Source organism: Lasioglossum baleicum, chromosome 3 (assembly GCF_051020765.1).
Source record: "Lasioglossum baleicum chromosome 3, iyLasBale1, whole genome shotgun sequence".
NCBI classification, from domain to species: Eukaryota; Metazoa; Arthropoda; class Insecta; order Hymenoptera; family Halictidae; genus Lasioglossum; species Lasioglossum baleicum.
Genome location: NC_134931.1, coordinates 436644 through 459543, shown reverse-complemented (window position 1 = coordinate 459543; position 22900 = coordinate 436644). Strand labels below are relative to the sequence as shown.

The window sequence follows — 22900 nt, the reverse complement described above, 5'->3', positions numbered from 1 at the left end:
TTCGAAAAAACAGAAAGATAATTAAACTTATATGCATATAATACTTACGCTAATGCAGCGTTGTTGTTCTATATTATTAATTGTTTCCAAAAGCTGATCTCTCCTGTTTTGTTGTTGTTCTAACAAGCTTACCAGAATAACACTCAAAGCCACTCTTTTCTCAGCTATTTCATTCTATTCGGAAAAGAATCGTAAAACATTTTTATATCGAACAAAAGAAAATATGCATAGCTGTTATATTAATATTACATACAAGTTGTTGATTAATTTCTAGCTTCCTTCTTTCCAATTCGATGTTTGTTAAAGCCGCCAATTGCGACTGCACCAAGTTGACTTGCTGCACAATACTCCAACAACGTGCATCGCTGCGTTCTAGTAACGCCGCAACGGCAGCCTTTTGTAAAACTTCATCTTGCCTTAACGTATCGATTAAATTTTGTCTGTTCTTCTCTTGGTTTTGTACTATCTGTGCTAAATGATCATTATTTCTTACTTCTCTGAAAAGTTTATCATACTTGTAACATAACAGATTACGTTTATATTTTCACGAGATATGTATTGGAAACATGATTGCCAGCAATTTACTAACAATGTGAGCAAAGATTGTGCGGTGTAATCTCTATATTTGCTGTATTCTTCTAACTGTCTTGTTCTATGAAGTTCTTCTTCCAATAACTTTTCCATTGACACTGTAAGAAAAGGTTTATATCTAGTTACAGCTATAGTAATATATGTGTATGAATGGCATGAAAAAAGGTTACAAATTTTGAATACATACAGAGAGTATCTTTGGTACGAAACAAAAATTGTTCCGAATGGCAAGACGATAGTATTTGCATTTCCTCGTGTTTTTCTCGTTCAACTAATTCAGCTTGCGTTTGTCTTTCTGCCTCGCTATGACTTAAAAATTCTTTAATAACATTATCTGCTTCTTTTTCAGCTGGAAGCAAAATTACAGTAATTTAGTTGTGTTAGATAGCCGTCTACGTCATCTTTTAAATTTACCATTGTAAATATAGGAGAGTAGACGTGCTCTGTTGGAATCTCTTTCTTGTTGAACCTTCTCAAGTTCCTGTTCTAATTGTGTCTGCTGTAAAGCTAGATCCTTCAGAAGCTAGCGAAAACCGTATTATATCATAAGAGGATATACATTTCATTTTCTGCGAGAAGAATACGTTGAATAAGAAAATACCTTCTTTCTGTGTTCTTTTAGCACAGATTGAATACCGACTTCATATTCTTGTTGTTGTCTAATTGTTTTCTCCACTTCCAGTAATGCATTTTGTCGATGCTCCTGTAAAAGTGGTTTAATTACCACATTATAACGATTCAACTGCATACGATCAATCAATCTAATTCTAATGACTTCTAACAAATAGATTTGTATAAAAATAACTAAAGCAAACCTAAGCATCGCTTAAATTAGTTTCTTAATATGCGACAAATTAAAATTAAGTCTCACAGCGAATAATATTAAGCGTGCGGCAAGACATAATCGAAAGCATAATAAAATAAAAGAAGCATCCACATGCCTTCATTTGTTCTAGCTTCTGAAATGCTGCCTAGAAATGAAAACAATAACATTTAAGACACATTGTGCAAGTACAACATCAAAAGTCTACAGTCCTGTAAAGCAAAGTACCTGTACATCACTGTTCTTATTATGATACATTGTTTGCATATCCTCGGAGCTAATGTCTCTGGATAATTCTGCTTCTGAAACAGACTCTTCCGGTGAATATTCTGTGCCGCTCTCGTTTGCTAAAAATGCTACGATTACTATTGTGCCTCCTTTCAAAATATCTTCCGGTGGATAAGATAGGTTTAATCCGTCGATGTTGAATTCCGTCAACTGTTGTGCATAACCCAATGACTTAGGAAGCCTTTGTAGAGATTTATTCTGACTTATGTCTAACACAGTTAGAAGCTTTAGCTTACCAATTGCTTCTGGCAATTGTTTCAAATTATTTTTTGCAACATTTAATGTTGTTAATTTACTTAGATATACTATTTCATTTGGCAGTTTTCTTATATTGTTGTCTTGTAGATAAAGTTCCTAAAGTATCCATAATAATAAATCATAATTCGTAATAATACATTAATTGTATATGTATTTAACGCATTCGAGACCTTGCTCAAGGTCTTGCACGAGATAAATGTATTTGTCGCCGGTACTCCGATCTCGAATGTGTTAATATGTGTATATATATTTTAATTACATATACCTTGAGTGAAGAAAGACACATTATGTCTGAGGGTAAGTTGGTAAATTCGTTTCCATGTATATCTAAGACAACAAGTAAAGACAAATCGCTTAAGGCACCTCCACCCGAGAGTGAAGTCAACTTATTATTATGCATCCATAGCACTTTTTTTCTGAATACTTTACATAGCGAATAAATGCCCGAGGGCACATTCTTTAAAGCACATTCCGATACGTCGAATATTGGTTCTGGATTTTCTCTGGCCTATCGTTTAAAAAAAGAAGGCATATTTTAATATCAATGTTGCTTAAACGTACAAGGATTGCTTGTTTTGGTGGATTGAAAGTTAGTTCATGCGTGAATTTAAGATGTTAATGACATCAAATGCTTGATAGTTTTTCAGATAATCGTGAATATGAATAAAAAATTAATAGAATGTTATGTGAAAATCAATCTATATAGATAAGAGCGTGAAACATCAAAGAATCAAGGTTACTCGTGATACGAACGAGCTGAATGATTAACCTCTATTCATTAAAGCACGTACCAGGTATAACTTATGCTCCAATCGTGCTTTATAATCGACATTAACCTTGTTCCCATGCTTCTTTGGTAGAGACATCATTAATCGTTTATGTCATGACAACACAAGAATGTTATGAGTGCAGGTCATCCTGCCATCGGCTTATCCCAAACCACCATCACGTGATTGCGTGTACTTTAAAAAACACTAACCAATATTTGTCACTTGGCAAACCGAGCAGCGATGTACCTTCATACCTATAGACCCCGTAGCATTTCGTAATATGTACTTTTTTTTTCAAATTAATGGGAATACGATGACGAATCAATCTAATTATAACATTTAACAAAACGAACAAGAGAGAAATATTTGAATGCGAATAAACATTGCATTGTCAGCCGTGAAATGAATAAAAGGACTACGCAAGCATGATATTATAATAAATAGCAGGCGTTGGTAACAACAATTTAAGTGTTTTATTAAACCATACATTTGCCATACAAACAAATAGGTCATATAAACGGCATATAAAACTTTGCATACATATGAGAATGGTACAGTAATTGGTTTCATTTGAAATATTCACAATCTTTTGTTCGATTCTCATAATTTCAAATTGTGCAATAATTAACACACAGCAACGTCTATCAAGATTGAATCTATAAACTTGTAAATTTATAAATGTTGTCTCTTCGTAAAACTAGATCAACTTCTATGATACTGTAGTAGATTTGTGTCGGTAAATGGTCTAAAAAATAGGCAGTCAATATGTATATTAGGTATATGTATGTTCTAAAACTCGTTACAACTAATTCGGATATTCCGTTCGTTAAAGAGGTAAAGTCTTTTCGTGTGCCCTATACGACTCATCGTATCTAAAATCTGAAAATACAATACTGGACTCTGGACTGTGTCTCTCCCTCTTTCTCTCTCTCTCTCTCTCTCTCTCTCTCCCTCTCTCTACGAGCTGAGATCGCTATTCGATTTTGATATTGATTACCATCTTCTTCTTCGTCTTCTTTTAAACATTATTGTACTTCGATATATAATATTCATTTTACGTACATATATATGTATGTGCTCGTACTGCTCGAAGCGTTTAAATAAATCTAGCAAAAGTCATAATTTAATTACGTATGCACCATTATAAGAATTGTACAAGTATTAGATAAAGTAATCTTCGGACGATTTCCTGTTCTGCTATTATCAGTCCTGAAACAATTTTTTCTGCCTCAATCGATATTCTGTAGGTGTAAGCATTCCTCTGAAAGATAAAACACATTTCTATACATTTCACTGAAAGTGCACAGCTTTCGGTAGCCGTTGCTCGTTTAACATATTGTTATTTCGTTTCGAACGTCATTTATTCGTATTCAAACCTTAGAACAGTGTCGAAGGACACGCAGACGCCTTTATCACACATTTTTTTGTAAAGGTGCCAACATTCTTTCTCTTTATTCGTTTGAAACTGTGGTTCCGTGGGTGTCAGCTGTACTTGTTGAGCAGTTTCTCTCGAAGCTGCCGCAAATATCTGTTTCACCTACAAGTTTCAACAATTATGTATCTAATGGCAATTTTGCGCGGAACTTGTTCTCGTTAACCCTCCGACGGCGCGGCGGTTTCACCGATTTCTATCTCTGTCTAATGACACGCGTAAAATAAAATACGCGCGTTATTCCCCTTTTTCAACTTAATTATCTATGTATACACGTTAAATCATCGCCTCTACCCGCGGTTTGTATCAGTTACATATAAAAATGGCCCGCCGCGCCGTTCGAGGGTTAAATAAGATATTTCTCATACATTTGTTGAAGAATTATTCACAGAAGAGGTTTTCGCGTGTTGTGTAAACGTTTCTATTTTCTGTGAAACGATACTCGGCGATTCCTGTACTTTAATTTTCGGCGACATCATTTGTTTCTCCATTTCTCTGTAACGGAATCACAATATGTATCTATGTATAAAATCCTATCCTACGAACGAAACACGAATCTATAAAAATATACACAAAGTGCATTGCAGTCGCCCTAATTCAAGATTGCTCGAACTAATCGAAGAAACGATTTCTCATCGTTCGGTCGTGTTTCGCGGTCCTTGACTAAAGAAAGACCACGTACATTATGAAAACTATTAATAAATTTCGATCAGGTTCGTACCATTCTATTTGGTTCTCTTAAGTCTTAAATCATCGTATATTTCTTATCGTTCTATTGTTCGTTGCATCGATATCGTTCGTCGCGTCGCGTCGCGCGTATGCGTTTTCATACTCACAATCGTGACGGGGTGCTACGCGTCTTCAGAAGTTTTCGCTTTTTGTCGTGTAAATCACCAATAGGCACAGCCAGGCATCTCTTTTCGCGGTCAGTCAACGGGATGTCGTGGGTCTCCTCGACGACATCGTGAATCAATGCAAGGACAGGCAGGGCCAATCCAGGAATGTCTGTTCTCCAAGGCGGTGTTTCCTCGGTCGACGAGCAACCACCGTTTCCACGGTGGCTAACGATCGCGAGCCGGGGTTGCGTGGTTTTTTTCTCCTCCTTCGCGAGGGGTTGTTGCTCTTTTGGTGGATCCTCCTCGAACGAATCCCTCTGAAACGAAACTATGCCACCAGCACCACTCGTTAGCAGATTAAATTCTTCGAGTATAACGTGCCTGTACTCTTACATTCTTCTAATACCTTGGAATTCTTTTATATTTCATCTACCCATCTACTTTGCAATAAATGCAGAAAATCCGCGGACCAATTTTTTTATTATATACTTGCTGATCGAGGGCAATGCGAAAGATAGTCTTTTAGATAGGATTAATATTAATATTAATATACATATACATATACATGTACATACTATATGTATGTATACGAGCTTCTATGAAGCTATATGTATACGTCGCCGCATGGAAATATTGTAGCAATCAGGGGTTCCATTTGAAACAGATCACTCGATCGAATTTTTATATGGTACCGTTGAGTATCGATTCGGTCGAATCAAGGTAATATCAGCCCTAGAATTTTATAGTCACGATACGTATGTTTACCAAGTAACCTGATTTAGTGAGCCAGCAATCACAACACCGTTTACCGAAAACTGGGCCAAACGATATCCTCGTGTCATCGATTCGGTGTTTCACAGTACTAAATCAGCCTATTAATATTTTCTAAGAACTATTTTTTCCTCCTGTCTATTCGCCACGAGTTCGCGTTCCTATAATGAAGTTCGATCATTTGTGTCGGCAGCTGTTCGAAACAAAACGACCGACCGAAAGACACAACGAGAGGGTGATACGTACACCCTCTATTTCTTTTATTGTTGATTCATTATTGCAGGTCGATTACGCGGCGCGAGTTTCAATGAAATATTTCGATTCAGGGTCAGTGATGTAATCTACATAAAGAAGAAGAAGAAAAAGAAGTTTGGTCGATTTAACGTGTTCAATCCTATTGTCTTTACGAGTTTCATGACATTGCGCGATAGAACTTCTCCTTAATTAGCATTGCTACACAATACATACTATACAAGGCAGAGCAACACGGCACTCGATCGTCACCGAGTCTGCAATTGTCCGAAAGAATTTTTTCAATGTACATATAACTAACTTTTAAATACTGTACAATTATTTTAGGATGTGTAATCGTTTCGAAGAGTATCGTTACTTTCCTCTCGGCAATTTTTCGAGGATTGTTATAACCTGCAATTACCGACTCACCCTGTATATGCGCGAAAGGTAGAAATCATGCAGAGTGTTCAAAGGTCTGTATGTATGTATAGCATAAGTGATACGATCAGGAATTTCCAGATTCTAGCCATAGTTTGCATTTCTCGCGAGAAGTATTTCCTGAGGTGTGAGGATATAAATAAGGGAGGTAGAACGGTCTCGGCGATAATAGGAAAGATTTTGATCGAGATCGAGGGCGAAACGCGTGCCTAAAATGCGATAGAAACAGACAATTAGTTACATAATTGATATGTATTATATGATAATATCTTTTACGGACCAACCAAATGAATTTCTTTTAGTCAGTGGACCGTTTCAAATTGTCGCGTGCTGATTTTTGTTACGAATGCATGAAAAAGTTTGACAAGTGGAAACTTTTGATAGGAAGCGAGAGAGTATTTCCATAGTCGTACACCGAACTATCAGAATTTTTCGAGCGGTGTCTTTCAACTTTCAAGCTGAATGGGATCGTGTAAAAGCTCGCGAGGCTAATGGATATGAAGTGCTCGTTGTTCTTCGTACACGGAACTTTTTCTCGCGCTTACAGAACTACGAGGAATGACAACGATGGATATTTCGAAATAATTCGTGGCATGCGCAGCTCGCGTGCCTTGCGTCACTTCTAATTAACTCGGTTCAATTATCATTACACGACTATTCCTGCACGCGTGTGCGTACCATTAAATTCCTGCACGATATTCCCGGTTTAAATGTTGGTACTTGTTCTCGCGGTTAGATTAATTATCCTTCAACACGTTGGTCCAACACCACCCGCTTTCAATATCTTCGAATAAATGCTACTACAAATATATGATCTCGGAATTAAGAAGGCATTCTTAAATAAATATTCTAAACATAAATCTGTCTTTCATTTTTTAATCAAACCATTTCCATCGTACAAAGAATTGGTTAAGTTCGACCTAGTTTCAAGCCGATCGAACATGTAAACCTATAAAGTGCAGAAAAAGAAATTCTCATTTAGGTGCAAGTGGAAAGGTATCGTCCGCATTGTACCTGACTTAATGGACTTCCCAGTGATTCTCGAGGCTGTATTCATCGACGTTTTGATGATTGACGTGGTGGGTAGTTTGCTTCGTAACTCGTCGATCAATTTATCATCCCTGGGCGAATTCTCGGTATCGCTATCGCTATCCGCTGAGCTGACAAGAGACACCATTGTAACGATATCGATGGTTCTGCCGTCGCTTGGATTTTTCCCTCGACCAGTCGATCGGTTTCGTGGTTTCCCCTCTTGGTCATTTTTGCAGAATCCCGCGCCGCAAAAGCGCTTCTTTACGCTTCTCGAACGCCTCTTCAAAGGCGCCGATCTTATTACCGGCCGTTGCGACGATACCTAGTCACATTCCCATTTCAATTCTTCATTTAGCATTTAGTATTTATTAAATTTCATTTAAAGATTTGCAACCTGTTTGACTTGAAAAAGAAAAAAATAGGAGAAAACGATAATGAAAATAAAAAAGTCGATTAGACGGTATCTTCGGTATCTCTAAACGGTATTGTAACTTGTTATTTACGTTCGCGGCAGACTTTCTAAAGAACAATTATACCTTTGTTGAAGCTGTATCTCCTTCAGGTATGTTATCTTTATCGTTTTCTTTCTCGTTGCGCTTTCCTGGAACCAGCGAGCTCGGCGTGTCGATCACGATGTTCACCTGCAATCGATTGCTCGAAAGATTTCCGAGGTGTCTTTGCGGCGGAGCCGAGCTGGTTCTTCTCGACTTTTGATCGATCTTTTGATTTTCCATTTTCCTCGATACCGCGTGTTTCTCGTTCACCGAACTGCATCTACATATTAGGTTCGTGCAAAAAGAATTGCGGTTTCAATTTGTGGTCTGCGTTTTGTCGCAACCGTTCATTATCGATTATTTTCGCACCAACCTAATAGCTTCCGACGTTTGCCTAGTCAACGTATCTTCCTCGATCGCGGAACCATCTTTATGTTCCACCGGCGTCGTATCCGCTACAATTATTTTCTTAATCGTCGAAACAATAAGTTGATCAGCATCGTTTGTCTTCTGTATCATTTGATCGTCTACCGGCGGATCTTTATTGTCGATTACAGTTTTAGCACGTGCAGTTTTCTCAATTGTCGAGCTGGCATCGCTTTGCGCGTTATCTGTTGTTACCGGGCCCGGGCCCGGACTCGGTGCATCCATTTCCGTTTTAACGGAAAGCGCGGTCTTCTCCACCATCGAATTCCACTTGTACTCGGATCTTATTGGATCGAGGAACGCCCTGTTCGCGCCACTGTGAAAACTAGCCCGTTTCTCCTTCGCAGACGAGAAATCATTCTTCGATGTTTTTGCACCAGCTGTCGGCGCAGCCCCGATTTTAGCCGATGGTGATATTGAGGAAAAATCGGTAGCCATCGATTCTTTTTTCTTGATATCGGAGGGGCCGGAAGTACAGTCATCGATGATCGAACGTCCTGACATCAGCTTCAATTTAAAGAAAGAACGTGCATTGATTCGCAAAGTCGATGGATACAACATTTCGCGTGCTTGCGCTCTGATTTATGATTTATTATTATGACTTATGTTAGTTAGACTCGCGTCATCTTTATTGCATTACATTTATGTATTTACTTACATCTTCCTGCATTTCACCCGAATCAGTTTCCCTCGGTCCCTCTGAAATTTCATTTCCTCTTTCCATTGTAACCTTTTGCATTTCGTCGTAAACATTCGTGAAATCCGATAATTCTTCTTCGAGTTTATCTATCGACAGATTATTATCTCTCATCAGAACCGTGCCCGACTTGGTCGTAACGTTTTCGTCTCTTTTTTTCCCGTAGACATCGTTGAAACTTGTTCGAGCTTCCAATCGCCGAGGCTGTTTATCGCGTGTTACGGGACATTTGTTGGAAGGAGGTATTTTCGCTTGATCCCCGTCATTTCTTTGCAACGGCGATGGCGGCGCGGTGATGGACACGTAGCTGGACATCTCCGAGTCGCATCTTTCTTCCACGGTGCCATGAGCCAAGACAATGTTAATGTTGGTTTTGTTCTCTTCGCGATGCTTCCAAGCTAGCCGCAATCGTTCCGCTAGTTCTTGCCTGGAACAGAGGATAGGTGGCTTCTCGATGCCGACGTAGCCCCTGGACTTTCCAGTCGATGGCCTGGTACGTCCAGGGATCTGACGAGCCACCACTTCCACTTGCTCGAGCTCTTTCTCATTCTTCCGGTGATTTTCGGTCCAGGCCACGCGCACCTAAAGAACAGCCATCAATCAAACTTGTACGGAAATTATTCGACTGTTGACTTTTCTGTTTGTATGTACAGCGGCGGCGGTTTAAGTATAATACTTACCCGTAAGTCGTACACTGCACTGCATAATTACAATATTCTCTCCGTAATGGTCGAATCGTCGCGGGTTTGTCGAGCGACAATTACGGAAGAGCTACTATATCCGCTACTCTTTGTAGCGAGAAGACTCTGCCTCTCTTTCTTTTCCATTCGCCGTCCTCCTTTCACGGCCGGAACATTTTCACAGTTACGGTAGAGATCGTTCCGACAGTTACGGAGAGAATACTGTACACTCTGTACAGCGCTGTGCTATCCGTAGTCTATGTACTGGTAATATGGTGCGATGCAAGGAATCGTATAAAGTTTATGTATAGTGTATGGTATGATGTCGAGGAGTTAATACACATATACAAATATTTTCTATCGTACCTTAGGTCTCTCGAAACCAAGTTTACCGGTGCCATGTTTCCCACGTGCAAGAGGACTCGCGCAGATCTGCAACGATTTGTCATCCTCCGCTGACCGTTGTCTTCTGATTTGTTGTCGGGGGGGTGCAGGTGGTTGCAAAGACAATTGCCGGACTGGTCTTGCCGATTTCCCGGGTCCTGACATTCCGATTCTAGAATAGACCCATCAAGACTACATTCTAGACGAATTTTATTCTCGCTAGTCGCGTCAGTTACATCGAACAGAGTAGCCAACTCCCGTTCTCGGTTATGTGTTTTGAAAAATCGCAGTCGCGTAAAGTACGGAAAAAGTAATGTAGAAAATGCAATTAATCCGATCTGTTTGATCTGTTTGCTTGATAGGATCGATCAGAGATAGATCGCGATTAGCATAGAGGACTCGAGAAGCAAAAGCACCGGACGCGACGCGATGGATCGACTTCCATCGCGGTGGCAGCGCAAGCGAACGCCGACTGACTAACTTCATCCATTGCCCTCTGACACGATCGTTCACCACCACTGCCATTTCACCGATCCACCATCGTGTTGCGTCCCTACTACTAACAATCGGTGCTCGTGCGTACTGTCAGCCACCTACACGCCGTTGTTTCCACCCTCACCCACCGAGCGGGGTAGTTAAACGATGTATTGCTCCCTTTAATTTAAACGATGTCCGATACCACCACTACTCTACCAGCTATATCGTTACTTTCGTTCGTGCATACACATATGTATGTACATTCTATACATTTTATGAAACCTCGCCGACAAGGTAGTCGAACCCACTCACCTACACTGTCATAAGCGAGGCCGGGGTGAACACTTGAAATCTATCACTTGGTCGAACCAAGCGCCTCAAAGTACCAACATGTAATATTAAATCTTACCTAAACTAATTGTACTTATTTCATATAAAAGGTAGACCATTTAAATCGGAACGTGTAACGAAAAGGAAATACGTCCTATTTGATCGAATTAAGTGCCCGAAGTCGAAAGTCTAAAAGCAAGGAACAACGCGTGTATGTAAGCGATAGGAAATTTCTCGTGAACGAGTCGGATTTCTGTCCTCCTCGGAATTTCTTTTGGCCATAACGATGCCAATGTCTCGTCGAACCGAGCCACGAAAAGAAAACAGAAAATAGAAACTAGAGCTCGATAACGCCTCGGAGCGGAGGCGTGACGTGCGTGTTTCGGCTCGAACGGAGGTGTTCGATTTCACAAAAACATGTCATTCGGGTAGGGTCGAATTTGAATTCAGCTGGCAGTCACCAGGTATTATTGATCAAAACTTTACCTATCATCTGACAGGTTGTTGTCCGGTGTTACCATGGCATCGCCGATTATTCGAATCCGCTTCTCTCGTTCGTCTCTTTCTTGCTCGTTCCTTCGTCCGCGCAGAGTCACTCTCTGGCGAAGCCGGTGCGGCGCGCGGCGCGGCGAGGATTTAAACGGGGAAAGTTTCGCCCCGGAACTCGGCCACGTCGAACTACCGAAAATTAAGAGAGCCCGCCCATTAGCGCTTCCAGCCCTAATTGCCCCTCTTATCGGTGACTTGGACGTGTCGGGTTCGGGAAACCGGCGGATAACTTGTCCATCGAATCCTTCGATGAGGGTCGTCGTATCCATCGAAGCAGGGGTTCGATGAAACTTTTCAATTAGTTCTGATATAACAGTCATTATATTGTATTTCGTTCGCCTCGTTCTCGAGATTATCGATGTAATCCCCCTTTCGCTCCCTCCCCCAGGATTTACAGCGAAAAAGAATCATCCTAATGATTATTATCTGTATTTATTGATGCTTCTAGTTCATCTAGTAATGGAAATGAGGCCAATTCTGAATTACAAACAGCTTTATTTGAAATTAAACAATATTAGCGAGAAATGAATGATTTTATTTAGTAATTGTAAGGTAAGGTAATCCTCATTAGGATTGCCTTTGCAATTTCATGATTTGATGGGGAGTTTGCTCATCCCTGGCCCGCTTTCGGAGAAACGTTTCGGGTGTCTATCGTGCGCTCGATCGGGACAAGAAAGTTCGAGCTCCCGTTGCTTGCCAAGAAATTTTCGAGGCCTCGTTCCGCGATCGGGCCGATTGCTAGACCGTCAATTTGTTTGTGACACGAGAAACGGGCTTAGAAATTACTTCGCCCCATCTATGTTATACCATGCTAGAATTTTCGATTCCAGAGCACTCGAATATCCATTTCGTAATAGGAATAAATCGCTTTCCCGCACCGATTTGTTCTATGAATTTAACCGTTTACACACCGAAAATTATGTGTCAAGTTTTTTCTTCCACTTTGTCTTTACGGAATAATACCGAGTGTTTTATATTAATATGCATTTGTTACAACCTACAGAAAATGGACAGTGAAAGCTCGTTCACCTGTTTGCTGGAGGATTCATTTTCCGACGATGAAACAGTCGATGAAAATGTAGACTATTCGTCGAAGATAAAAATATCCTTTACAATCAATTTTACATTATTTTCTTTGAATACTAATCCATATACATTAATGGAGCAGGTATTTTTTTCTAATGATTTAATAGTACCATTAACGATATTTACAATGACATCTTATTGTTAAACAAATGATCGCTTAAAATTAATTGCATAAAATGAATTGAAAAATGTTTTCTCCGTTCAATTCTCACACTGATTTAATAATTTATAATCAGCTTAATCTGACATCGGTTGTGTGAAATTTTCTTAACGTTATCATAATCACGATGCATTGGAAAACTCGAGTCAGACGTTCGATGGGAAACTCCTGCAACAGACACTGCAAGAATGCTTGTCCTCTTGTCCAGACAATTCGCTGGATGAAAAAATCTTCAAAGAAACGCTCCCCGTTGGGCACCGTCTATTGTCCGAGGTAATCTACCATAAAATTATTTTAAGGTTGTGCGAGGAAGAGCGTGGTACACTCGGACATCGTTATATACGTATACGCAAATGCAAGTATGTATTTATGTATTTACGTTAATTTTCTCAAAGGCGCTGGAACAAATTGGCGAATTGATAAGCACCGACAAAGATGCTGTAGATAATATAAAGCGACAGTTGTCCATCTCCTGTGAATTGTTAATCCTGTGGGAGAAGTCGATGGAACGTGTTTCGAAACTTCCTAAAACGTCCGCGGTTAATTTGCAATTCCTACTGGAGGATGCATCCGCTACAATTGAATTGATCTTCAAACACTGTCGTGCAAGGTAAAATCCACGTACAGAGAAATACTTGATTGAAAGTCCGATTAATACTCGACGACCGGATGAATCGATATCTCCGTACGTGACAGAAAAGGAGAATTTTCTTTTGCAGCACGGAATTCTACGGAACTTTGTTCGAGGGCGTATCGGAAAAATTAACGAATCTCTTTCGTAAGGCGAAGACGATCTTGAATCTATTCCTGGCCACTTTAGAAGGTGTAATCGTTTTCGACACGGATACGGAATCGGAAACGGAGTTGCTGGTGAAAGGTGAGCGATCCTATTACATCTTAACGATTCTTTAACCCGAGCCATTTTTATCCTTATCGCGTGTGTCCAATACGTGTATGAAAATATTAATCAGCTTACGCGACGTCAAATTCTCGTTCGGATGCAGATGTAAAGCTTGGCTTCTGCTTCACGTTACATTTTCCATTGAAACGTCGCGTATCGATACGAACCTGCCGATAAAAATATAATTAACATTCATGGAGAAAAAAATAATAAAAGACTTATTCTATAATAGAAATTGATAAACATTTCCAGTACCGCGTATGTCTACCTTTTTCGTGTATTTTCAATGTAGTGATTGGTAGAATTGGAGGTTTGGTCAGCATTGCGAATGCATTGGATCTGAAGACGTTCGTTGTAACGTCGAAAATGTTCGGTAAGCTAGCGATAACACACCAACAAGTTACAAAACGAGTGAATCCAGCGAACATCGTGCTGCACCTTGAACAGTTATCGAAAGACGTCACGTCGATGCTTTTTTCACTTCAGGTACGTGACAATTGATAAATGATCACTAGAGTCAGGACAGGTTCGTGCACGTAAATACATACATAAGAAACATAGCTGTCTCGTGTACATATGTATACGAAGCATATGCAAATATGCATGTAAGATACGCACAGCATGCGAAGTACATATATATGTATTAAAGAAACATTAAACACAGAAATGTTCACGTAATTTTTTCGGATAATTAATATTCGTCGATTTAGAATTCCCTCGATAATATTGACGAAAGAAAGATAAAGGTGATTGGCCATTCGTTAAATATTTTGGACAAATTGCTGGCAGCCTATTGTTCCAGTATAAGCAATGAAACGCTTCTGTGCGTGGTCGAACTCCTTCTACAAATGCATAGGTACATATGCGATTACGTTAAATATTTACTTAATGTCGTCTTTATTAACCTGTAGCATTTCTGCTATTCTACCTCGTTAGATACAACCCTTCCTGTTTGAGAAAAAAATATCAGACTTCTGATAAGATAATCGAATTAATAAATGCTCACGTTGCAAGAAGCATCGAGCCATTGTTGAATACCATTTTTGAACACTCTAATTTCAAGCAGGTACATATGTATCTAATAATATAATTAATACAATTTCTCGACTACAAGGATTTTGTCTCTCTCTCGTTCTGCAAGATTGAACACTCATTTGTAAAACTTGTAGGTATTTCTCGAATACAACGATCAAAAGACTTTCGACAAACTGAGTTACCATTTGCATGTAATTAGTATTATGAAAAAATTGGTAAGCACGCCCTACGAACAACACTGCGAATGGACGCTGGGCGCAGAGTCGATTATCGATGTCGCATTGACAAGTATTTCTGACAGTAAGTATATTTACAGGGAAGCTGCTAATCGATTGTTATACAATTGTTATATGTATAAACGTCTTAAGAAATATGACTATACATATATATTTTGATTATACGTTTTAAAAGTACAGGAGGAAATTTGTACGGGTGACATAAAGTTGCTCGGTGGTCACGATATTGGAGAAAAGCCAAGATCGGCCACATTGTACGAAACCACGCAAGTCCTAATTTGCTGTTTAATCAGTCGGATTCCACCGGATGGTTTTTACGCTGTCGAGTTAATTTTATTGAAGCACGTGTTCAGCGATCGACTTTGGAGTGCTCTTCTTAGCGCGGACATTTGGTGTTTCGTAGCACGGTTTGTATAATTCCAGTATCGAAAAATGGGGGTCTGTCCTTTTATTCCGATTGATGTGAAACAGTCGTCGGATGTCGCGTTCAGTACCTATTGCGATTCTGTTGCAACAAGTAACATTATTTACAGACTTGGTTCTTCAGAATTATGCGCGAACCACGTAAAATATTTGCTGAAAGTCTACGCAGCGTTGATACAGCGACGCAACAGTTTCGAAGTAGTTATTCTGGAGAACTTAATTGGAAGATTGTACAGTCTACTCTCCGAGGAGACAAAGCACTCTATTATAACGGAGTTCGATGATCTTGAGAATCCATGCTGGACTGCTGTTGCGTGTTTCTTACCACCGAAAACGACATCGTTTCTGCAGAAACGTTTGGCCTGCGTACTCAATGAAATCCCAGAAGCTTTTCTAGAATTGCAACGGCAACCCACGATGCAAAATTGGAATCGCATTGTAAGTCGTGTCGGCTGGAATACGGTGGCGGACAAACGAAAATTGAAACATAGTTTTGGTTTTTCAAATGTTGTTCAAATGCGAGAGATTCTCGGCCACTGTACCGACCGCGACGATGTTATCTTGCGCTCTCGATGTTCGCTGCGGTCACTACTTTTTGTTTTCTTTCCCATCTGTAAGACGACGCTGTTACATCTAATCGAGAAACTGAATTACACCGGCGAAGAAAACACCGCGGACATACTTTCGCAAATATGGAATTGCATTTCGAGCACAATCGAGATTTTCGAGGACAGACAACTGGACATAGTGTCGGAATTCGTGTGGAAACTGTTTAACGCTACGCAGCCCGAAAATATTCAAGATGACATTTTCTATACGGTATTGCGACTTTTTATCTCTACGATTAACTCGACCAATTAATTATTCAGATTACACAAGTTGCTAATAAATAAATGTCAAGATCCAGTGGTGAAAAATGTCCGATGATTTCAGATTCTAGAGGCAATGTTAACGTCGCTTTTGTGTTTGCCATCGCATGTGAAGGCGACTGCATCGCATTATCTAAAGGACAACGTGAAATCCTTTGGCGATTGCGGCTCTAAAACGGCGAATGCTTTGGCAGAGTTAAATTGTCAGCTTTTGGATGATAATAATCCATGGGTGCGACAGGAAGCATTGGAGTCTTTCGATTACGTGGCTCACGTGTGTCCGAACGAGGATCTCGTTACCAAAATGGCGACAGCAGTTACAAGAAAGCCATCACTGACCGATTCTCTGCCGGCTTATCTGTCCGGCACGTGCTACTACGAGCTCCTTGACTTTTCGGACGTGCGACTTTATTTGCAACACGTGGCCAGACGTTCAGAAACTGTTCGCCACGCTTGTTATCAGTACGAGGAGTCGCAAAGGGACGAGAAACTCGCGCGATTCGATACCGATTCGAGCCAGAGTTCCGTCGAAAATCAGCCATCGTCAGGTATCCTAGATGAACAGGCGAACAAACTATGCGACGAATTGAATGACCTTTTAAAAAAAACCGCCGACATCGGTGATAACACGTTACGAAGATTACGAATGGCCTGCGCGAAAATTTTAGATTTCACTGAATCGTCCAAGTGAATTATTATGTCGGTATTACTTTTCGCAAACAACAGATATGAATGGTATACGTACATATTAGATATCATTGTTCTTAATTTTTATCAGAATTTCTTATAAATTGCATTATCGTTAAAAGAAAATCAAAATCAATTTCTTTTCGATGCCTATTTACCTTTCTACATATAGGTGTGTACTATGAAATAATAAACATTTTTAGAAAAATAATGTTTTCTTTTCGTTAAACATTTTTTTTGCTCTGAATCGGCCGAGTCAACGGTGGGGATCGTCCCACGATTCGCAGAGTCTCTCTCCCACTCTACCCGCCCTCTTCTACAACGCTATTCCTCATGGATTCCTATGTCCATGCTATTCCTCCATTTCCTCCACGGCCCGCCCGGTGCCCGGTCCGGCCCAGTGTGGCCAGAATGAAGTTGGTTTCAACTTCATTTCCCTCTCCAGGCTCTCCACCTTATCCACTTCCACTATCCTATTCCACCGTTCAGTCCCTGAGTCCCTATCGGAAACTCGGAAGAACTTTTTCCACTGTTCCACCTCCACCTCCAGTTCCAGTCAGTTCCCCTGATCTGGCAACTGTGGTCTGGTCCTGGTCCACAGTGTCCACACGTCCACACTCCTACTCCTACTCTACTCTACACTCCACGGGACTAAACGGACGTCATAGTCAGTTGCATATTGACAATCGATGTGTGTGCATTCCAGTGCATTCTTAGGCAGCAGTGGTAAGTGAACGATGATGATAGTATATACATACAGCTTTATCGTTGAGGTCAAGATCAACACGAATTTAACTTCGTCAAGGCTTGCGATGCAGGCGTGACTTCTTTGCTATTTTTGAAAGAAAGTCCTATACTTCTAGTTCTTCATTTGCTGTATTTCGCACCAGGAGGAAAGGCCCACTTCTTCCTGTGGAATCCTTAGGCCTTAGGGAAACCAGGAGAAAACGTTCTCTAAGATTTCCATTTACTATTTTCCCTCCCACCAATATATTACAGAAGCGCGTGGCTTTTAAAATTGTTCTTTAGTACACGAAGTAAATAGACTTTTCGAGAGTACGAATTATTTGATTTAATGAAAAATAAAATGGAAAACTATATGAATTTTATTTGAAGTTTAAATAATGGAATAATTTTTTAAAAAATTATAATATAAAACTATAATAATATAGATGGACGAGAACAGGTTGAAAGACCATCTTTCTAATGATAAGGTACTGCAACTGGTACATAGTAAGTTCATAAAGCTTCAAATGGACGAAGTAGCCGAAACGCGAATTCTTTTGGACCAGGTATATGTTTGAATAATTACCACAACACAGATCAGTGGTCTTTGATCAAACCGAGTCTTTGTCAACTCGGAGAATTGTTTCTTGGGGAACTCCTGCTACAAGCAAAATTATTATGAATACGAACTATTTCGAAGTTTTAACTTTCCAGATTTTTTTATTTTGAAAATTCGTCCGAATTTTCACTTTGACTCGCGAAACTCCAGAGTTTGACGAAGCACCGTTTTGAAGATTGCTGTACCAAATTGCATGATAAAAAGTCTTTATTTATTCTTACATTATGATACAACAGGTAGTCAACGATTTGATTGACAGGATGAAGAGACAGGATCCTTTATTTGAAAGACTATACAATAAAATTGTTTTTTGTGGTAGCTTTTACAAGGGTACAAAGATAAGTAAACCAAATGAATTCGATCTAAATATTATTTTGAACTTATCTAAATGTACTGTCCACCCTAATAACATACATGTAAGTATAATATTGGTACAATTTATTCGAATTAAAATTTATTTTAACCAATATACATTATATATTATGAGGCTATACATACGTGCGTTACATGCATTTTTACAGCTTAGCTTTACTCAACCAGCGTTTGTCAAAATTGAAATAAGCAAGTCCTACAATACACCTGCCACAAAATACAATATGTCGGCAATAGAAAAGAAGTAAGGAAATATTTTAGAATATCTTTTCAAGTGTACATTTTTCTATGTCAAATGATCGTATTTTCTACACGCGTTGTCTTTGATTTTGATGTAACTCTAATATCGAACTATGTATGTATTTATTTATATACTGTAGGCGGCGAGCGACCGCCCCTGGCTACAATGTAAGTACATAGTCGGCGAGCGACCGTTGAGCGACGCCGTTATTGCAATCTGTTTTTCAAACCGATTAGTCAATCAAACCATGATCACACCGATTTTTCAAACAGATTCCCGCGAACAATTGCCGAACGATCCAATCGTGGCGCCGCGCCGCGTTGCCACGATTCCGAAGAGATCGGCAGAGCGCCGCCGCCTAGCTCCGATCAGCGGAGAAGAACAATTCTCTCCGGTGACAAACCCCCTTCAGTACATTTTCGACAGTAGGTTCCCCGATTCGTGACCTACAACATGCAATCATACCGTAACGGGCGATATTTTAGTGAATCAACTAATATTTCGTCTTTGATAGGAAATACATGTTTTTCTTCATAGATATGGTTTTTCACGAAACCATTTCTCTCGAGACTGTTGCCACGATATCCAAAGTTCTAGTTTGAAATTTTCCGAGTATTTTCAACACATACCTTGTTATCGCACCAAGCGACATTTTTAAAATCATCGTTTCTTTTTTTATTTTGTTATCTTCCAGAAAATTAAATAGTCTTATAGTCGATGGTTATCTTCATCCCCACCGTTTTCGTAGCTGGGTAGAAGGAGTTTTAGAATGTAGCATTCGGAGCAAATTACCACTGGAATATGATTCTAAGATCCGGTTGATCACCATAAGGAAAGGTGGTCCTGCTTTTACGCTAGAATTAGAGCATCTACGACGTCAGGGCGAACAAATTCATATCGACATAGTTCCTGCATTGAACTTTGATACAGAAATAATTGTTGATTCTCCTGTAAACTTCAAGGAAATACAAAAGGTTTTTACGTGCATTTTATTTTCATATGTACTTTTGATACAGCCTACACACATTTACTACATATACATTTCTTTTTTCAGTATAACAATAAAGAATGGTTCGCAGTATCTGTACCAAAAAATACTATTAATGGGAGCAATGATAATCTTCACTGGAGACAATCTTTCTTTTATCAAGAGAAGGAGATTCTACAAAAAAATGGTCGCATAAAATACATTATACGTCTCATGAAGGTCTTTAAAAAATTTGTTTAATAAACATAATAAATAACAATTTTTATGGCACTATTGCATTTTCAGAAATTGAGAGATAATCAAAAGTGGGCTAATGTAGCAAGCTATTTCATAGAAACGTTATCTTTTAATAAGTTGGAAAGTATAAAAGAGCAATTGGATAGGATGCCTTTAACATGGCTATTTTATTTGGTAAGATTGGTACATGCGCAAGTTTGCGAGATATGTATAATATTCCAAGTGTACCATGCTTCTAGATGTTAAAAGAAATGCTCCATGACTTTGAGAAGCATATGATACCATACTTTTGGGACGAAAGGTACAATTTATTGTTAAAAATAGGAGAAAGAGAAATGTTTAACATAGAATGCAGGTTGCGTAGAATTATATACGATATTAAGCGAAAAGCATCGACCAATCCATTTGTAATAGCTGAACAGATTTGTAAGTTTATATCACGCAGAATATTCAAACGATATACAATAGTACTCACTTTGCAAAGTTTATGATCCGGAGCCAAATTCTTGCGTTACAGAGTAGCACTTCTCATCCAGGAGTTGACTTGAGCACAATTCAAAACAGTAAGAGAATGATGTACATACATATAGGTACATTACAGTACACTCTCTCCTTTCTGCTAATAGTTTTATTTAGTCTCTTTGCTTGTCTATTGAAATAATTAAGGCTCCGCTGACAGTTCGAAACTAGTGCAAACATAAACAGATTTTGCAAAGCGAGCATTACCGTACTTGCCTTTCACGAAATTTTACACAAAAAGCTGTTTCTTTTTGTTTCAATTGAATGACAGTGAATAGAACAGAATTACAAGAATTACATGTAGTATATAGTACAGAACAAATTGCAGATCTAAATATTGATGGTATAGGTAAGCAATGCAAACAAGTACAATGAAGTGAAAGGTGGTTATGACATTGTGTAACTCTAATAATTTTTTAGACGAGGAAGAAAAAAAAGAAAATACATCGTGGTGCGCATTATTCTAGTATTCAGTGATAAAAATAATTCCACTATGTATTTATAAGGTTTGCCAGTCCAGTCCGCGGGAAGTCAGGAAGTGGTCATGATTGAAATTACTCTGTGGTTCGGCGTGCGTAAATAAATAGATTCCGCGCATTCCACCGGCAATAAAGTTAGTTGCGTTGAAGAGTCTACTGTATTAAAGCGTTAATTACTTACCCATTACCTCTCGCGCGAACAGTGTTTATTTCATAACAGAGCTTAGTTAAACTTCACCTCCGGTAATCAGAAACTTTTGCCTCCTTCTTATGTAATCCTGTGGATTTCGGCGAGAAAATGCGAAAAATCCAAGTTTCAACTTCAACCCCAACGGAGCTCCCGTACTCTCCTCCTTACCCCATCCACTATTCTATTCCAGCACCTTGCGCAGGCGCACACTCCACGGTCCCCATCGCGCACGTGCAACGTGTCTCCCATTCGCCCCACTCATTCCCTGTCATCAGAGAAGGGGTACATCATTTCACCGTGACTCCCCTCATCTGACTACTTACTTACACTTTACACTGGTAAAGTGTAAGTCAGTGTAAGTTAGGTGCAGTTATTTAGGTTGTCATACAATCATATATGTCTATGTAAAAGATTTGAAATCAAATATTCAATTTTATTATAAAAAAACGTTGGTGGGTACGTATCGAATGTATATAGTTGACTTCTAATACGCATGCTCGACGAAGTTGATACGGTAATAGTTCGTGCTATCGCTAGCTTTGTAACACTTTGTAAATACGGTGTGTGACGTAATATTATAATTAATAAAACGAATAGTTTCTTTTTAATCAATTTCAATGTGAGTCTCAACACATCTCTCATCTCATTCACTATAATACAATATTTTCAACGTGTACTTTTATTGTGTTTGATCGCATACCTAAATTACATTATTACTGACTTGTAATATACATTATTATAATAACATTATTATATTGACCTGTACATTATATTTTGTGTACATGTGTGTGTGTGTGTGTGTGTGTGTGTATATTGTTTATTGTAAAAAATTGAATTTGTTTTTGTAAAGGATAGCAGGAAATTAAATACCAATTAATTATTTTATAGTTTTAGTTGATAATCCTGGTCACAATGGGGGGACATCATAACAATAATAATAACGCGATATCCATCGGAGGCCGTATGGCCAGAGAAAGAGAACGTTTAATTGGTATGACGGATGATGAACGAGCATGGAGAGCAAAATTCCTCAAAAGTCAGCAGCTTGCACACGAAGAACCACTAATGACACCTGAAATTTACAAAGACCTTTATAATCCGCTTAGAAGATTGTATAAAGCACCTATGAATCTTCTAGAAAGATCATTAGCTCCTGTTGTGGTAAACTCAGAAAAATTCTTACAGATATATATGTTGTTAATTATCCTATTTTCTTTTAAAACATGTATGTTTTGCTTTCGTATTTAATTACACAGGGTAAGAATCCTGCTTATGTTATACGCGGTGTACTAGGAAGATTGGCAGTTGCTGTACCATTAATCTATATGGCATGGTATCAGTTGAAGTATAACAGAATGGTATGTAAACCCTGTTTAATAACTTTGACACTATTATTATCGTATATTGTTCTGAATATTATTTTTACAGACTTGGCAACGTGTATCCGGTTGGAGAGTAATGAAATCACGTCCTACCGTATTACCAGGTGATCCAGGCTATCCTGCTTTTAGTATTAGAAAGCCAAATGAATATGCTACTAACGGTTTTGAAAAGTCACCGATATAAATGTTGCATAAATTGTATTTAATTAGCCCATAAATATACTTCTGTAATTAATGCAA

The 22900-nt window shown here is 39.0% G+C and overlaps 5 protein-coding genes across 14 annotated transcripts in view; 3 read left to right on the top strand and 2 right to left on the bottom strand.

The window, feature by feature from the left end:
- The window catches only part of LOC143207276 (E3 ubiquitin-protein ligase LRSAM1), a 4741-nt gene extending 1762 nt beyond the window's left edge, over window positions 1-2979 (bottom strand). The window contains exons 1-10 of one of the 2 annotated variants that reach the window (XM_076420535.1): window positions 2752-2979; window positions 2226-2468; window positions 1643-2056; window positions 1533-1562; window positions 1193-1294; window positions 1006-1114; window positions 779-940; window positions 590-689; window positions 254-497; window positions 49-174 (exon numbers count right to left, since the gene is read on the bottom strand). In XM_076420535.1, coding sequence (XP_076276650.1) covers window positions 49-174; window positions 254-497; window positions 590-689; window positions 779-940; window positions 1006-1114; window positions 1193-1294; window positions 1533-1562; window positions 1643-2056; window positions 2226-2468; window positions 2752-2829 — 1608 coding nt within the window. In that variant the 5' untranslated portion in view covers window positions 2830-2979. The remainder of the gene's footprint in view (window positions 1-48; window positions 175-253; window positions 498-589; window positions 690-778; window positions 941-1005; window positions 1115-1192; window positions 1295-1532; window positions 1563-1642; window positions 2057-2225; window positions 2469-2751) is intronic. The other variant, XM_076420538.1, reaches the window with a different exon arrangement.
- LOC143207272 (FIGNL1-interacting regulator of recombination and mitosis) overlaps window positions 1-17122 on the top strand; it is a 23401-nt gene extending 6279 nt beyond the window's left edge. The window contains exons 1-12 of one of the 3 annotated variants that reach the window (XM_076420530.1): window positions 8783-12612; window positions 12883-13029; window positions 13152-13366; window positions 13476-13633; window positions 13950-14143; window positions 14368-14513; window positions 14594-14723; window positions 14827-14992; window positions 15104-15335; window positions 15462-15789; window positions 15970-16170; window positions 16285-17122. In XM_076420530.1, coding sequence (XP_076276645.1) covers window positions 12319-12612; window positions 12883-13029; window positions 13152-13366; window positions 13476-13633; window positions 13950-14143; window positions 14368-14513; window positions 14594-14723; window positions 14827-14992; window positions 15104-15335; window positions 15462-15789; window positions 15970-16170; window positions 16285-16911 — 2838 coding nt within the window. In that variant the 5' untranslated portion in view covers window positions 8783-12318 and the 3' untranslated portion in view covers window positions 16912-17122. Of the gene's footprint in view, window positions 1-8782; window positions 12613-12882; window positions 13030-13151; window positions 13367-13475; window positions 13634-13949; window positions 14144-14367; window positions 14514-14593; window positions 14724-14826; window positions 14993-15103; window positions 15336-15461; window positions 16171-16284 lie in introns of those variants that run through there. The other 2 variants (XM_076420531.1, XM_076420529.1) reach the window with 2 other exon arrangements.
- LOC143207274 (uncharacterized) lies at window positions 3118-22172 on the bottom strand. 2 transcript variants are annotated; one of them, XM_076420532.1, is made up of 13 exons: window positions 21270-22172; window positions 20566-20776; window positions 13926-14095; window positions 11448-13824; window positions 10137-10326; window positions 9052-9672; window positions 8341-8900; window positions 8010-8247; window positions 7456-7795; window positions 4999-5326; window positions 4531-4657; window positions 4107-4267; window positions 3642-3991 (listed from the first exon to the last, which is right to left on the bottom strand). In XM_076420532.1, the coding sequence occupies exons 4-13, from the start codon at window positions 11828-11830 to the stop codon at window positions 3934-3936; spliced, it is 3006 nt and encodes a 1001-aa protein (XP_076276647.1). In that variant the 5' UTR covers window positions 11831-13824; window positions 13926-14095; window positions 20566-20776; window positions 21270-22172; the 3' UTR covers window positions 3642-3933. The 2 variants fall into 2 exon arrangements, with proteins under 2 accessions (XP_076276648.1, XP_076276647.1); XM_076420533.1 differs by lacking the exons at window positions 11448-13824; window positions 13926-14095; window positions 20566-20776 and having other exon boundaries at window positions 3118-3991.
- Cglr1 (cGAS-like receptor 1) lies at window positions 17478-21167 on the top strand. 5 transcript variants are annotated; one of them, XM_076420541.1, is made up of 9 exons: window positions 17478-17633; window positions 18080-18199; window positions 18489-18868; window positions 19560-19839; window positions 19920-20072; window positions 20139-20264; window positions 20330-20516; window positions 20881-20958; window positions 21030-21167. In XM_076420541.1, the coding sequence occupies exons 2-9, from the start codon at window positions 18080-18082 to the stop codon at window positions 21074-21076; spliced, it is 1371 nt and encodes a 456-aa protein (XP_076276656.1). In that variant the 5' UTR covers window positions 17478-17633; the 3' UTR covers window positions 21077-21167. The 5 variants fall into 5 exon arrangements, with proteins under 5 accessions (XP_076276656.1, XP_076276660.1, XP_076276657.1 ...); XM_076420542.1 differs by having other exon boundaries at window positions 17549-17963; XM_076420543.1 differs by having other exon boundaries at window positions 17550-17944.
- Window positions 21527-22900, top strand: LOC143207285 (uncharacterized). Of its 2 annotated transcripts, none has more exons than XM_076420557.1 (4): window positions 21527-21734; window positions 22167-22439; window positions 22535-22636; window positions 22707-22900. In XM_076420557.1, the coding sequence occupies exons 2-4, from the start codon at window positions 22191-22193 to the stop codon at window positions 22842-22844; spliced, it is 489 nt and encodes a 162-aa protein (XP_076276672.1). In that variant the 5' UTR covers window positions 21527-21734; window positions 22167-22190; the 3' UTR covers window positions 22845-22900. The 2 variants fall into 2 exon arrangements, with proteins under 2 accessions (XP_076276672.1, XP_076276673.1); XM_076420558.1 differs by lacking the exon at window positions 21527-21734 and adding an exon at window positions 21758-21897.

Coding starts and splice junctions, on each gene's coding strand:
- LOC143207285 (XM_076420557.1), top strand. CDS start 22,191: ATGGGGGGACATCATAACAATAATAATAACGCGATATCCATCGGAGGC. Junction 22,440..22,534: donor GATCATTAGCTCCTGTTGTG/GTAAACTCAGAA, acceptor TTAATTACACAG/GGTAAGAATCCTGCTTATGT. Junction 22,637..22,706: donor AGTTGAAGTATAACAGAATG/GTATGTAAACCC, acceptor TTATTTTTACAG/ACTTGGCAACGTGTATCCGG.
- LOC143207274 (XM_076420532.1), bottom strand. CDS start 11,830: ATGACTGTTATATCAGAACTAATTGAAAAGTTTCATCGAACCCCTGCT. Junction 10,327..11,447: donor AACAACCTGTCAGATGATAG/GTAAAGTTTTGA, acceptor GGTCTATTCTAG/AATCGGAATGTCAGGACCCG. Junction 9,673..10,136: donor TTGGTTTCGAGAGACCTAAG/GTACGATAGAAA, acceptor GCTGTTCTTTAG/GTGCGCGTGGCCTGGACCGA.
- Cglr1 (XM_076420541.1), top strand. CDS start 18,080: ATGGACGAGAACAGGTTGAAAGACCATCTTTCTAATGATAAGGTACTG. Junction 18,869..19,559: donor ATGTCGGCAATAGAAAAGAA/GTAAGGAAATAT, acceptor GTTATCTTCCAG/AAAATTAAATAGTCTTATAG. Junction 20,073..20,138: donor ACATTATACGTCTCATGAAG/GTCTTTAAAAAA, acceptor TTGCATTTTCAG/AAATTGAGAGATAATCAAAA.